Raw genomic sequence first — 16,512 nt, 5'->3', positions numbered from 1 at the left:
AGTAACGAAAAAATAGCAATAATTAATTTCGTTAGCAATATATTTAAAAAAATTCTAATCTTATGAGTATGTGGATATAAACCTGAAAGCTTTAATCTCCACACATTAAATGTATTAATATTAGTATTTATTAATATTTATTAATTTCATTGAATATTTCTCCTTTACATTCAAAATAATAATTCTTTCACCAATTACAAGAAAAAAAAATATTAATTAAAGAAAGAATTTTTACAATGTTTTTTATAAACATCAAAAAAGTATTTATTCTCTTCAGTTAAACCTTCGCAATAGCATTCTCCTGCATAACAATATCCATAGCCTCCTTTATGAAGTTTGCAAACATCCTTGCAGTATTCGTTCTCTCCCCATCTTTGACATTTGTATCCAAAACTGAAATATCTGGGATAACCTCCTTCTTCTTTACCATATATCTCTTGTATCTCTGGAATGTTAAATAAGTTAGGGATTTCAAGAAATTTCATTCTAAAACCATTAAATTAACGTTAAAAGTTTCTTATACTGTAATGATAGTTAAATATTTAATAAAAACATAGAAAATAAAAATTTTTTACTTATTCGCAATTTATGATTAAACTATTTTTAAATACTCTAATCTTAGATAAAAGATAAGGTCGATTAGTCGATAATTACCAAATAAACAGAAAACAAAGATTATTGCAAACAGCATATAAAACTTCATATTCACTAATTGACGACGAATCAATCTGCGAAGAAAACATTAATTTCAATAACAATTCAGATTTGAGCTACTCTTATGCTTCATATTTGAATTGCAGATTATAAAATAATCGAAATAAAGACAGTACAAAATAAAGAGAAAATTTAAGAAATGAGTAAAATGTTATTAATTAAATCAAGCAAATTACCAAATGAAATAAAACGTTATATTTTCAGTTTTACCTATTGTTTGAGTTTCTGCTCTTTGACTTCTTTTATACTAATTTTGACAATAAATTACGTTTTATATATACCTTGCAGTACACCCAGCCTTCCAATAGAAAACATTCTATGAAAATAGATATAATTACCGTAATACTTGTTTTTACCGCGGTCGTTTATAATCGTAAAATGTCCACGTTATGTTTCGTCGTAAAATGTTATAATTATCAATATAAAAGGTCTGTGTTGTATCAATAAGCTTCTTATTAAAAAAATCAGTTTAATAAATTTTCGAACAAGATTTATGTTATCAAATAAACATAATTTATAATGCTTTCTACTATTTAGCCATTTTGTGTTTAATATTTTTTATTGCAAAAAATTATACGCCGGAAATGATCAATTTTTATGTAAATAATTGTAAGTTTACATTTTCTATGTTTACTTTTCCGGTTGGTATGAAATATAACAGGAGAAGTATGATAATCGGTCAAATTTTAACCTTTTTTTTTTTGCATTTCTCGACGTTTTGACATTTCCTGTGACAAGGTATAAAGTCGCTGGCAAGGAGATCGAGAGAAGACATGTATCGTTCTGTACCTTGAGTCAGCAATGAAATGTGAATGAACATTTGTCATAAAAGTTATACTCGTCATTGCACTTACGAATTTTTGAAAATTTATCTCTATCCTAAAAATTAAGCCTTTTGACATCTTATAATCGTTAATAATATAAAAATTATTGTTTAATAAAATCTCATAACAGATGGCGTTACACACACAATTTAGCTTTTAGTTTTGTGTCTTAATGTTGTTAAAAAGGGAAATTTATCATAATTTAACAAAATTATTCCGTTTAAGCTTTTGTTAGCATTTACATTTTATACGGTAGCATTGTATAGGGGAGACCGGGGCAAGTTCGTCAATCGCATTTTTTTAGAAACAAAATAAAAGGAGACTCTCTTTAGAGGTTAGGCAGTTGAGTTTTATTGGTGGCTTGTTGAGTGTGGTGTTTGTATTTTTCTCTAACAAGCGCAGTTGAATTAACAAGTAAATTGTCATTTTCATTCAATTTCATGTAATATTTTGCTTCCATTTATATAGAATTGGCATGTTTTGTTATAATTCCATAATAACGAAAGTTGCTTTTCCTGTTAGAAGATAAAACATTAACTTATTCACGTGACCAGATCATGGCTTGGTTCCACTTAATGTTTCTAAATCGTCACTATTGGGGCATCTTCGGCAGCGTTGCCTATCTTAAACAATTTGCTGTTAAGCAAATTTCATTTCTACTGTTTATTTGAGTTCACTAATTCATTTTACTTTATATTGCTTTTAACTTGCATTATAATGTTTTCATTTATTATGTTTCATTTTTTTCGTAAATAATTTTTTTTTTACATTTTCTTTACTTAAATATGCCTTTGATCTTGTATTTCGTTGTTATAATATTAAATAGGTCTTTGGAAGAGTATTTCTTTGTTTTAATAGTGAATTTTAACGTATACATTGTTAATAACACAAATTTACATACCTCCCTACATTGCTCTATTACTGTTGCCGAAGTTGCCCCTGGTATGGGGGCAACTTCGGCAATCGCTATCTCTTTATAAAGTTGTCATTATTATAATTATTTTTATTTCCAAACTGATTTTAACCAGTTCTATGGTAAGGTTTCATTCTGGTAGACAATAAACAACGCTTTTATTTCAGTTTACAGCAGTATTTATTACACAAAATTTAACTTATTCTTAACATGCCGAAGTTGCCCCGGTCTCTCCTAATTAAACAAATACAGACTTCCTTATCCTCCTGTTCTAGTGTAGGAACTAGTCTAGCAAGAGCCCTTACCGGTCGTTTTAGTCATTAATGTTTAAAAAAAACAAAAGATGTGAAATGAAATATGAATGTTACTTTATTAATCATTTATTTAATATCAAAATATTGAGATAGAGTCAGGAATATAATGAATAAAATATCGTTCATGCGTTCGCTTATTATATGGTGTTACTACTCTACAGTTTATTTTATGAGAGAGTGATAATAGAGAAAAACAAAAAGAAACTAAACGAGCAATTATTTATTGTGACATCGTCACAATGCCGGGCTGTAATTTTTAATCATAACTAAAATAATTTTTTAATTTAAATATATGCTCTTCACCTCAAATTAGTAGTGTCTGGCCCCTGTACATCATACCTTTCCATTAGCAATAGAGTCGTGCCAATCATCTGTAAAACTCGTTTCAGGGGAAATTTTTTGAATTGAAATATTGAAATAACACGATTTCCGGTTTGCATAGGACGTTTATATATAGTTCATCGGGACCTCCTGTCTCGCAGGTTTCTATATGTTATCTCGTCTTTCATCTATCTATGTTCTCGAGATTAACGAAAGGCAAGCGGACAGTGGGAATTTATAAGCCTACAAGTTTTTCAAATTGCAGCCCAATCAGTTTTCGTTGGAAGAACAGTAAAAAATATTAGATGGCGTACAGAAGTAAATTATGATAGTGATGTTGCTAAGAGGACTGACGAGAGATGGGGATGAAGTAAAACTCCTAGCCACGGGATTGACAAAGACCCAGATATCATCCCACAATTTGTTATTTTATGCGCAAATAAGCAGTAAGACGATACTGAAAATTACTCCGAAGCAGATAAAAAATTGCCGCAACTTTAAAAATATTTGGATATTGCGATTTTTACTTGAGACAGATGTACATTTTTCCGCCAGGCCGCGAACTCTATCGACACCCCTGAATAGTGAATTACTTCTTCGAAAGTTTCAACATTTAAAACAAAGGAAACAAACTCATGCTTTTCAATTTGAAACTGAGTTTTATTAATTCATTTAAAAAATCGAATTTAAATTTTTCGTATAAAACAAATAATTAACGAATTAGTACAACAATCCGTTAATGTTTAACGGCATTACAACAGTGTAATGTTTAACGATTATGTAATACATAATCTTTCTAATTTCTGGACAACGCTAACTACTATACTCCTAGTATTCAATGAATGTGAAGTATTTATATATTTATCATAATTGCCAACCTTCCGGAAAGGAATGTTTTCTAAGATTTGGAGAAAAACCGCCAACGGAAAGAAAACACTGGTTACATATAATCATAATTAATTCGTATATTTATTGGACTAAAATTTCAGCCGCTACAATAACAAAATTAACTATTTTTCTTGCTTTTGAATGCTGATAACACAGACATGACGTGCAGTTATAGATAAATGAAACATAACTCTCAATAAAATAGAATAGTATTATGCCAGTGCTATTACAAAGTAGTAAACAGTTGAAACAACACGGTAAGTACTCAAAATGCTGTGGTAATAATAACCTTAAATAATAATATTGATTATACTTGACCTCAATTATGGACAGATCTACGTGTCTTATAGATGGTTAAGCCATTCACAAGCAAAAAAAAAAAAAAATTAAAGTTTATTTGTTCAAACTTTAAAACAGTTTATAAAAACATTATAGCGGCAAATATGATTTATCTGACCACCCGCAATAAAATCGTCTTGCACATATAAATAAAAGATCTTTTTGGGTTCTTCTGGATCCGCCACTGATCTCATTTTAACCGAAGAACGTCCATGAGCAAATTTAGTACTTTAGATAAAAATTTTGTACAGCACTTTGTAAAATTTTACCATTTTAGCTTTTGAAAAGTGCTCACATCGTAAAAATAGCGCGACAAAGTATGAAAACCTCTTGTGAGTGCTAAACGCTGACGGTTACCAATTGTGAATTGAAAATTTATATTGTGAACATTTATATGCATATGCTCTATGTTAGTATGTTGTTGGAATTTATTTTTAAAATATACAGTACAATAAAATCTGCTTACTGTAGTTACTTTGGAGCATGTCAACGCTAGTATTAAAGCTGAATTGTAACATAAACAGAATAAATAGACTACAGTTTGAGAAAATTCTAATTTTATTTTAATAAACATTAAAACTGCACGTTAAAGGAATTAATAAATAAATCATCAGGTTAAAGATATTTTATTTCTGATTATTATTATTATTAGCTTTTAATGTTTTGGAATCTACTAGTTCTGGTAACATTAAACACTGATTAAAGTATTTGTGATAACAATAAGCGGAATCTACATCCTTACATTTTTAAACTCATAATTATTTCATATTAATTGCATTTACGTTTAAAAATACTTACCAGTAAAGTTTAATTTATATTTATGTAACTTAGTTATAAATTACAAATTAATAAAGAATTGATAATAAAATTTTTAAAAATTAAATACGTAATTGAGAAAAACAAGTATTTAACTCTAATCTTTTAAAATTTTCTGTTAAAATAGAAAAATATAGAACTTATACGGTCTGTTAGGTGTTCAGCATTTGTATAGTAGATAGTTCACAAAATTTTAGTAAATATAGGTCAAAACATAGGTAAAAAAACTCAATAATTTCTATTATCATTACTGTTTTTTGGCTTCTGCATGTTGTACGCGACTTGGAAAGAGAGGATAATCTTACAAAATTTTTATCTCGATATTTAGAAAAGATATTTTACATGTCCTTTCGTATTCACACGCGCTTGGCATTTTCTTACAGAGTCGCAAACTTTCAAAAATTCACATTTTTTCAGATCATTCATCTTAAAAACGATCGAGACTCTAATCCTATATATCGAACTATAATTGAGATTTACTGAGGTTTTTTAATCAATTTGAAATGTACTTTCAATCGTGAAAACGTTGAAAGTTTGTTTAATGTGTAATGTATTTATCAGTTTCGTAAAATAACTTGTAGCGAGAACTCAAGTTCTTTTGCAGTAATATCACAGATTTGCGTAAAATATATTTTAAAACCGAAAAATTTTCATTAAAAATACATATATTATTTAATATTTTCGTTAAACGAAAACAATTTTCATAAACATTTTATCTCCAAAACCTGGTAATAATTGAAAAGCCATTCTAATACTATTCTGTCTATATGTTAAATTCAAACACAAGAATGTTTTACTTTGGGTAATTTGTTAAATTATTTTTTTATAATGACTGCAAGTTATATAAATTGTTTCTGTTTAACTTATCATAAAAATATAACGGTTAGTTTAAAATATTTTATTTTTATTGTAAAATTTGCATTAACATTACGAAAATAATTGTGACAAATGTTTTTCCAACAATAAAAAAAAATTATGTTTATTTAAATAGAATCATTGCAATAAAGTATCTTTATAGACTTTTGTGTATTTTATACATCACATTTATAACACTTTAATATTCTAATATTTAGAAAAACATATGCTGCTGACATAATTTTTTTCCTTATTATGAGGAAAATGTTTTTAATTACATTTACGGTTTTGTCTGCGAGTTTTATTAAAAGCATTTTTGCCAATCGTAGAATAGTTAATTTTGTACAAAATTCTCTTTTTATGCCCTCTTTCTAAAGAATCTTTAGACACTAATAGTCAATAATAAAAGTTTGTTTGTTTCATAAAATAAATCTTTTATTTAGATTTGATATGTAGTATTTGTCTTTGATTATAATATCTATAATTTAAAAAAAAATAAATTTTATATTTGATAATATTTAAATTTAAAATACAATGGAAACTACTGAAGATTTTCAAGTGTTATAATTCTGACAAATATTTTCTTGTTTGTTTGATTTTGATGTTTGATTTAATCGCAAAATATAATTAAAAAATAAGAACGTTTTTAATATTCAATAAATAAAATTATTAAATTTAATAGTGCATTCATCAATTATATTATAAAAATATCCTTTCATTTAATTAATGTATTGTGTGAAGAATGAAACGAAAGGAATTCATTTCATTCTATTTTAAATTAAATTTTATTAACAAACAAACAATAAAACAGTTTTTTATAATTTATACTTTTATTTTAAAAGTGTGAATATTGTAAGAAACTTTTTATATTTTAAGAGGTTTCTTTTTTCTGGGTTATGAATTTTATCAATAATATACGAATAAACACAAATTGCAGTAATGCCTCGGTTTTGTTTGACTATGGTTATCGTCGGTTTCGGTTTTCGTCGATTTTTTTCCTGAAAAATTTGTCTCGGTTTTCGTCGATTGCCTCGGATTTCGTCAGCGTAGGCAAGTGACCTCGCTGATAATTTTGCGAAAACAAATGGCGACCCACGCATTTTCCGGCTGTGTGGCGTTATTTCTCGTGTGAGCATTACCCCGCGACGGCCCACCATTGGCCAACGTTCCGTTGGCTGAATGGTGGGCCGTCGCGTTCCGTTTCCGTTTCCGTTCTCTGAACACTGGGAGTTCGGTCGTGGGTTCGCGCTTCGCCAGGACGGGCTGGTCAGGTGGAGTTTTCGGGTTTTCTCCACGTTTGTAACGCCTGAATAGGGGCCAGTTACCCTTAAACGTACCTCCCGGAAGGCATTATTCCCCACGATACGACCACCATAAACGCATACAACTACTATTACATGACAATTACGTCACACTTTACCACGGGGCGATATAGGCTAGAAGCTCATGTCCAACTAACTTCTACAAGACAAGAGCGTCTAGCCAAACAATTCCACCGCTTTCCTTTAGTTTAGTCTTTTTAGATTAATTTCTTATTGCTTTTAGTATTTAACGCTATATTAATTCTCTATAAATTGTGTTTTTGGTATGTATTTTGAAGTGTCTAGAATGAATTAATTGGATTTATGTTGATTCGTACGGAAATAATTGCCTCGGTTTTCGTCAGTTTCGGATTTCTTCGATTGTTTTCGGACGAATTATAGACCAAAATTGAGGTATTACTGTATATCATATGTCAACAAAACAAACTATATCAATTCAGTAGTCATTTAATGTAAAAATAAACAAAATGTTTCAGTCACCTATTAAAATTCTTAAAATAAATTAAATAAAAATAACATAAAAAAACATACAAAAACTGATAATTAAATATAATCTAAAATAAATATTAAAAGTATATAATGTCAATAAAAGTTTCAATCTATTTATGTATGTTTTTTATATAAAATTCTCTGTGCACTGTAATTACTGTAGCTGTTTGAAAGCTTTGATACTGGGAACTACGAATTCGAGTAGTCTATTAATTTATTACTAAGGATAATCAAAAGCATTATAAGCAGTCAAAGCATTTTTTTAAAAACCTGCGAAAGGCCTCATGAAACATTATTTGCTGATATGTAGATAACTTTAGAAGACATTTCAGTAATTGGACCACATATTAAAAAGAATTTGTGTAATATGAAAGCATTAAAAATCAATAAAGCATTTAAAGTTTTCAACAGCATATTTACAGGTCAAATGGCATTCTAAAGCATTTCTCTACTGAACCCAATGTGAAATTCAAACATACATGGTGCTGCTTAGTGTCAATTGTCTTACTTTTTTTTATTTCTGTATTAAAATTAATAATTTATTCTACATTTACAATAATCAACAGGAAAAATCATTTATCATAAAAGATGATTAATTATACCAAATACTTTACATACATTTTATAAGATAAAATAGAGAATTTAATAATTAGTTGACAACGAGATTAAACTGTATTCAGGTGGAGTCACTGATAGATTTAGTCTATCACAAACTAAAGTATTTCTGCGTTGCGATTGAATTCCAAATAAAGGTTTTACTGTAAAGTCAAGACGTCTATACTACTTTTATTGTCTTCAAATGAGAAAAACCTACTGTTAAAACAACATGTCTCTTCGGCGAAGCATATAAAACAAAAGACAGCATGACTAAATAATACTTTTCTCCATGAAGCAGTTAAAATTACTATTAATTTTACTGCTTTACTATACCTTTCAATTAACGTTTGATTAAAAATGCATCATTTTCTAAGTATTTGTAGAAAATTTGTTTATTCTTGCTAGGAAAAAGCATTTAGCGGCCGGATGGCCGAGCGGTCAAGGTTAGCAGCCTACCGCCCTGGGGGACCTGGGATCGAATCCGGACGGGTCGAGAAATCCCCAGGAATTTTTCGGGGGGTGGTCCGTCCGGATATGTCGGTCCCCGTCCCTCACCACCCGGCCGCCCCATTGTGGGCCTGGCCGAACCCATAATGGGCTTGCTATAAGAGGCCCTCTTAGTGTCCACTGGGCGGAAAGAGTTACAAAAAAAAAAAAAAAAAAAAAAAAAAAAAGGAAAAAGCATTTTTTAATACAATAAAGCATTTTGTGAACTTCTTTATTTATTACTAATATATTCACGTTGATAGCGCATAGTAGTAACACTGAAAAAGGGAGAAAATAAAAATTTTAAAAACTGAAATATCAACTGCGCAATCCATTAATGTAAGTAATTCACAGTGGTTTGTTCGTTCGTTTTTTCTCCATTTTCCTTTATTGCAGTTGTTATGATAGCTGTTTTCGTTTTTTCCGTTTGTCCTTATCATCGAATTTACTACCGCGAATGTGATATAAAATTTCGATGTTTTCTTTTGCAAATAACCTTCGTAACAATTCTCTTATTATTTTCAGAAAAAAAAAACTTATTTCACTCAAAACTATGAACGTTTTATGTATAATTTTCAAAAATTAAAAATAATAAAACACATTTTCATTTAGTATCACTTTTATTACAGCTTCGAATTACATTATTCCCATTACTATTGTAAGAAAATAACGATTTTACATATAATCGCATTGTTTTTTCATTACATCCCAGAAATTTATATCTGCATCAGGTAAACCTTCGCAATAGCAAACTCCAGCATAGCAATAGCCGTAACTCACACCATGTATTTTACAGTAAAATGGGCAATTAGGGTGTACGATGCATTCATAATAAACTCCTTGAAAATCGACGGGATAATTTCCTTTCTCGTCGCCGTATACTTCTTTTCATTTCTGAAAAGAAAATCATTTATGAAATCTCTGAATATAGAAATTTATTCTGTCTAAATAATTATAAATATAAACATTAACGTACCCAGGAAACAGCACAATGTTGCTAAAGAGACAATCAAAAAGAATTTCATACTTTCCAATTTTTTTATTTTTACAAATTAATGTGTTGATAAAAATATTTTCAACTTTTGCAGCAGAATAGTTTATATAATGGTGTATATTCTTATAAAATTATTTAACAAATTTCTGCTATTTATACCCTAATGTAGAATTAGTGTTATTAATCTAATTCCTCAAACAATAAAATTTCCTCCAATAGCAACAAATTTTACTAAATTAGTTATATTATTCTTACAACCACATGTTTGCACAGATCACTACACGTTTCCGTACCATTTCAGTTTTATTATCTTGGCATTTATTATATTATTTAAAAAAAAAAAAACAAATATTCATGTAAATTTCTTAAATCGGTTTCTATTTTATAAAATGTAATAATTTGGATATAATAAAATTTACGAATTTATGAGTTTGTAAATATCGTATATTTTATTTTATTCCGAAGCTAATTAAACCTACTCTTGTATGCTGGTTTTTAAACCAGACTCTTCCCTGCTCCAGTATCTAATAATCCAAATACAGCGAAGTATGGAATGCTACTCGATGTGGCGAATACTTTGTCATTCATATATTTTTCTCAAGTAGCATATTCTATTAGTATATATAAAGTATTATAACGCAATTTCTTTCAGTGAGACTGAAACTGAATATGCTTAATTACTACTTAATCTGGGATAGCTAAGCTTAAAAAATTAAACAAATAGTTACGAAAATCATATTAGTTATGATTTTTAGCGTCCAAACTTTTATTACATACAGTATATTTTAGTGTTTGTCATTATTGAATTAGAAAACTATTTTAAGTTCAGTGTTGCCTCGTAATTCGAAAGGCTGTAACTTCGAACGTTCCAGAGTTCGAATGCTGAATTCGTAAGAAATTTGAGCTGAAGTTCAAACGATGTTTCTATGTTCGAACTTTTCAGTCAGTGAAAAAAATGCGCTCGCTGCGTAAACGCTTTCTGTTGTATGTCCAAGTCGTTTATCGCTCTCGCTGTAAAAGTATCTCTTGCGTTACGTTTTATTTCTTGTATTTTGTAATAGATATAACTTTTATTAACTATGGTATCTAAGAAGTCTGCAACGTAGTCTAAGAGGAAAGTTGTAGTATCGGCAATTGAAGTGAAAAAGAAACTTATGCAAGGCATAAAAGCTGTATATGTGTTGCGAATCTGCGGCTATATTTTCATGCCAAAATCGATTGTTTGACGCCAATTAACTCAAATTTTATTTGATTATACAGTATTTACGTATTAATTTATTATTAGGGCATTTAATTGTGTATATATCATTATGTATATTTGCAGTTTTAGTTTATCGAAAAGGGCATTACTTATGGTCCAGAAACAGACTAATTCACTTTCCATTATTTCTAATGAAGAAAACTTATAAGGACTTCGAACAATTCATACTTCGAACGGCCTTCTGGAACGAATACAATAGACTCTCGATAAGTCGAACATTCTTAATTCAAATTATATTTTTATGAGAACGTAGTGCGATTTTTTATAATTCTTAATAATTTCAGCATGGTCTTTGCTGTTCGTAGACATTGCAATCTCAAGGAAAACTCAAGGAATTGGCTAGAAATTTTCATGGTGAATACGTCTTGGTAGGAAATAAAAATGATTAGAACAGCAGCCAATAAGCCATATGAACGTTTATTACCAAATAAAAAAATACGGCATGCATAGACGAACTCATCCACTCACTCAATAAGTTGTTAAATCACAGATATCTTCGTTACATTTTTAAATTTTCAAAATGAAAAAATTTTAAAAATAACGATTTTAAAGCCCTAAGATATAATTTGCCAATTTGTATTTATGATAAAGATCGTTCGGTGTGAAACGTTAAGATTTTCGATTTTGTGTCGTGCGATCAATGGCATAATTTTATGCAATACCAATCTTCATCTTCGTGATAATACTATCTATTTCCTTCAAATAGCAAAAGATAACACGAAATTAGACATGAAATAGTTTTTAAATCTTCAATTAGCGAAATATGATTCTAAAACCTCTTCGACTTATGAAATAGAAACACAGAATGCAATGAGTCTAAAGAAGTTAAAATTCTCAAATTACGTTGTGAACTGTAGAAAAAAAAGTGAATTATTGACAAAATTTCGTTTTTTGTACTAGGTGGATGAATCGCATAATTTCAAACTGTATTAAGAGTGCCAGGAAAATGTAGAGGAGCTTTTATTAGCTTTTTAGAAAGTTGACAAGAGTCATGCACGACTTTCCTGGCTCTCGAACAGGAAGTTAAGAGTATAAGGAAGGAATTCCGATTATTTCTAATTATACATTGTAGTATAATATAAAGTTTAATAATAATAAAAGCTTTAAATGGATTAATTAAAGTTTAGAAAACACTAAGAGTTGAAACTATGTTAGGAGATTTTATTAAAAATTAATTTTTATATTATTAATTATTATAAATATGCAAAGACTTATTTTGAGGTTGGAGGTAATGTTTTTTTTAGAAAAAAACTGTGAATGCAACAAGTAAAATTTTCATTATGTTTGACCTCACCTGTGATATGACACATGCCCTCCCTTTGTCTCCTTACTCCCTTTATCTTTAATTATCGAATTGAAATATCATTAATGTCCCAAATGTAAGAATAGTCATACAAACTGTGACTAATTGCAAATTAGAAATATGGCTGCAAACTCGTCTTATGCGACATTGAACAAAACTTTTAGGATCGTTTTGAGTTTGATTATTTATTATCCTATCATCGATAGCGTTATTCTAGCCATTCTTTTCGTTGGAAAAGTAGACGGATTATTAGATGACTTTCAGATCTTATTTGGATTTTATTGTGTGTGTGTATCATAAGTAGCCTGAAAAAGAAGCACGAACAAAGAAATGCCTACTCCACCAATTTCAGCTGTGAATTTTGCAAGTTGAGATTTTGATCAGGCTTTTTTTTCACGGAGTAGTACAAGAACATAACGATTATTTCATTAAATAATTAATAATAATTCAATGAAATAATTCTACTAGCAATAAAAGTCAAATAGTATAACATAATAAGCGATGTGTATATATACTGTATATATCACTTATTAGTTAATTCTTTGTCACTAAAAAAATACATGCCAACAGGTTATAAATGTCTTGGCTACAAAGTATATCTCGTTGTCACCAGTTCTGTTTATTCATAAGATATCGAAATATTTTACATTAAACGTATTTTTCTGTTAAAGTAACAACCTTCGTACCTTTATAAACGGAATTTTGCATTTTCAGTTAGGCAATTTAATGTTATTTTTAAAAGCTTTTTCCGATTTTAATTTTGTATGTCTAAATATGAAATATACGACTGATTTATATAATATATCCATTTACTTCATTTTATTATCATCTTTTCATTACTTTTCGTATACATAAATTTTCCAATGAAAGTAAAGCGCATGTTTTCATAGATTATATTGAATTTACTAATAATAGTATTTATTCATATTTATTAGTTTCATTGAATTTTTGTCTTTTACATTGAAAGTAATAATTCTTCCGTTAATTACAAGAAAATAGAATATTAATTAAAAAATGAATTTTTACAATGTTTTTTATAAACATCAAAAAAGTATATATTCTCTTCAGTTAAACCTTCGCAATAGCATTCTCCTGCATAACAATATCCATAGCCTCCTTTATGAAGTTTGCAAACATCCTTGCAGTATTCGTTCTCTCCCCATCTTTGACATTTGTATGCAAAACTGAAATATCTGGGATAACCTCCTTCTTTACCATATATCTCCTGTATCTCTGCAATGATAAGTAGGTAAGAGATTTCAACTATATATTTTCTAAAAAGTGTAATATATTAAAGTTGTCTAATGTTTATGAAAACGATTGTTAAAGATTCATAAAAAGAAAAAGTAAATGAAAATTTTTATTATTAAATATTACGATATTAGATAAAAGCATAGTCTAAAAATAAATATTAGTTTATAATTACCAAAACAACAAAGAATAAAGATGATTGTAAATAGCACACAGATCTTCATATTTAAAGATTGATGACTTCAGTAATCTGCAAAGAAAATTTATTTTATTATTAATGTTAATCCAATATGATCAATACTGTTAATTGAATTACATAAGAACATGGGCGTTATAAATAAATATTTTTTAAGAATGGCATGTTTATGTCAAGGTTTTTTATATATTGCTCAGACCTATTAACCGTATCTGTCGAAATTTAGAATTGAAAAATATAAAACTTAAGTATATAATGTAAGTTGAAGATTAGGCTATATGTCTTCTCTACACTGTATAAGAATTTTGCTTATATATATGAAACTTTCGCATCAACTTAATTATATAAACAAATTATATTATAATTTTAAAATGATTTAATAAGAGAAAATAAAGCATTAATCGCTGAAGAAAATACAAACTGAAAGCACAGTTTAAGAAACAAATAAAATTTTATGAATACGATTAAATAATTTACCAAAGGAAGTAAAATCTTATGGTATTTCTAGTTTTACCTATGGTTTGAATTTCTCTCAAATTTCTTTTATAGTAATAATCTTGAAAACAAATTACGTTTTATATATACCTTGACAAGATATCCCTCTAGTAGAAAATATTTTATGAAATAAATGTAATTATCATACTATCTTTTTATCGCGACCGTTTATGATCATAAAATGTCTGCGTTGTGATTACGTCAATAAGCTTCTTATAAAAATTAACTTAATAATCTTTTGAAAGAAAAACTGTTAAATATATATTTAAAAAAAAAATAATTCTAACATAAAATAATTTTGAATATTTTGATCTGCTTAGTCACTTTGTGTTTCATATATTTTATTTCAATGAATTGTTTTAGCAATGATCATTTATAATGTTAGCGTTTGTAATCTTACAATTTTTATTCTTGTATTGTAATAAGCATCGTCAAGAAACACAAGTAATGGAAAATTAAATATACAATGTAATCATAATTAAACGGTAGACATTCAGTATTTTTTTAGATATAACACTTACTCTTTAACCACATCGTGTAATTAAACGTTGGATTGAATTGATAGATTAAGGCAACCCCTGAAAGACGTGGGCGATCTGCCTAGGAAAGCTGCTCTTGGGAGGACTTGGCACGAACCTACGATTACAATGGATTTTTCATTCGGTCACTGGGGAGACTTTTACTGTATTAAAACTCACGGAATTATTAAATATTTTTATCTTTTATTTAGTTATAACTCGATCAACATCAATAGACACTTGTTTGATTTAATATTCTCTCATATTTTTAAATTCGACGATGATGTGAAATAATTCAAATTTCTTTATCTTTGAGTATGAAATTATACATTTAATAACTTTTTAAACTTATATCAAATTATTTCTTTATATAAAGTTGTTGAGATATTGATGTATATGAGTACACAGTACTAGATTTTCTCTCGTTAATAAAGGCAATATTGGATCTATATTTTGTTAATTATTCAAATTTTTGTTTTATTATATTTTTTTCTGAATGTGGCTGTTTAATAATCCGACATCATCTCATTGTAATTTTGACTTACAAGAACGAAGTATTAGAATTTCAAATTTAATATTATGCAAATACCTAGAAATTAAGATTTTGTTTAAAATAATTAATTTCGGGAAATCGTTAAGTTCGGGAAGTAAATTTTAACTTATTTTAAGTGTTAAATATATGGTTTTAGAGAGAATCTATCACCCTTAATTATTATTCATTATTAGTTTCTTTACCCTCGCTCTTTTTTGTATGCAATAGTGCATCTGTAAATAGTCACGAAGAAATGAATCTCTTTTTCTATATGTGTTAAACAACGCTGATATGCTTCTAATGCGTAACGAATCCAGGGTACCCACAAGTGGTAGTGGGCTCTGTACATAAAATTTTGTATTAGTGTTACCACTCGGTACTCAATATTTCTTTACATTTTGTTGGTTTCGGTAAATAATACGATGCAGACGCCCATGAGCCTTCTTCCTTCATCCCCTTTCCTATTTCTCTTTATATTTCACCTTCGCCTCTTCTCTAAATATTACTTTTCTCTTTATTTCTCACCCGGGCAATATCTCTGAGTAGTCCCAGGTCTTCATCCCCTGTGTGCTAGAAGTATAGAAGTAACGAATCCAGGTCATCCTAATGTATGAGAGGAGTTTATGTTACATTTCAAATTGATCTTATTCAACGATTAAAACGGGAATCGGATCTCTACGTTAGTAGGATTCTGCCTGTTAAACTTTGCACAGATCTAAGGTTACTTAAATAAGTATCTGAAGGGCGATCTCCAGGAATAAAGTAAATTCGGCGTTAACGTGGAGCTGGTCACCTCTGGTCGGGCTGTGAATCTCTTTTCTAGATGTGCTTCCATGCACCGTAAAAGGCATAATAACTTTTTGTATAATCGGAAAACAACAAAACTACAAAAATCAAAATGAAAAAACGAATTGATTTAATAAGTTCGTTAAACTAAAACGTAATTTAGAAAATAAGTTTAGCTTCGAAGCGTCGCAATAATTGAAGCTAATAAATGGTGGCTCCTTTCTGGGAAGGACAATGTCTTCAAATTAACTATAATCATCGCCATCGGACGAAAATCTTCAAACAAAAATTGAAAATC

General features: G+C 28.8%; 1 protein-coding gene across 3 annotated transcripts; it reads right to left on the bottom strand.

Moving 5' to 3' along the window:
• Nucleotides 1-120: 120 nt before the first annotated feature.
• On the bottom strand, nt 121-14,414 carry LOC136977515 (putative sodium channel toxin Ts41). 3 transcript variants are annotated; one of them, XM_067273004.1, is made up of 3 exons: nt 925-944; nt 655-728; nt 121-445 (listed from the first exon to the last, which is right to left on the bottom strand). In XM_067273004.1, exons 2-3 carry the CDS (start codon nt 701-703, stop codon nt 213-215), a joined length of 282 nt encoding a protein of 93 aa, XP_067129105.1. In that variant the 5' UTR covers nt 704-728; nt 925-944; the 3' UTR covers nt 121-212. The 3 variants fall into 3 exon arrangements, 1 of the variants encoding a protein (XP_067129105.1); XR_010881100.1 differs by lacking the exons at nt 655-728; nt 925-944 and adding exons at nt 13,863-13,937; nt 14,398-14,414 and having other exon boundaries at nt 236-445; XR_010881101.1 differs by lacking the exons at nt 655-728; nt 925-944 and adding exons at nt 13,863-13,937; nt 14,361-14,388 and having other exon boundaries at nt 236-445.
• Nucleotides 14,415-16,512: the final 2,098 nt, after the last annotated feature.

Source organism: Centruroides vittatus, unplaced genomic scaffold (assembly GCF_030686945.1).
Source record: "Centruroides vittatus isolate TY-2023 unplaced genomic scaffold, ASM3068694v2 contig_460, whole genome shotgun sequence".
NCBI classification, from domain to species: Eukaryota; Metazoa; Arthropoda; class Arachnida; order Scorpiones; family Buthidae; genus Centruroides; species Centruroides vittatus.
The sequence above is the reverse complement of the archived record's forward strand: the minus strand, read 5'-3'. Positions and strand labels throughout refer to the sequence as shown.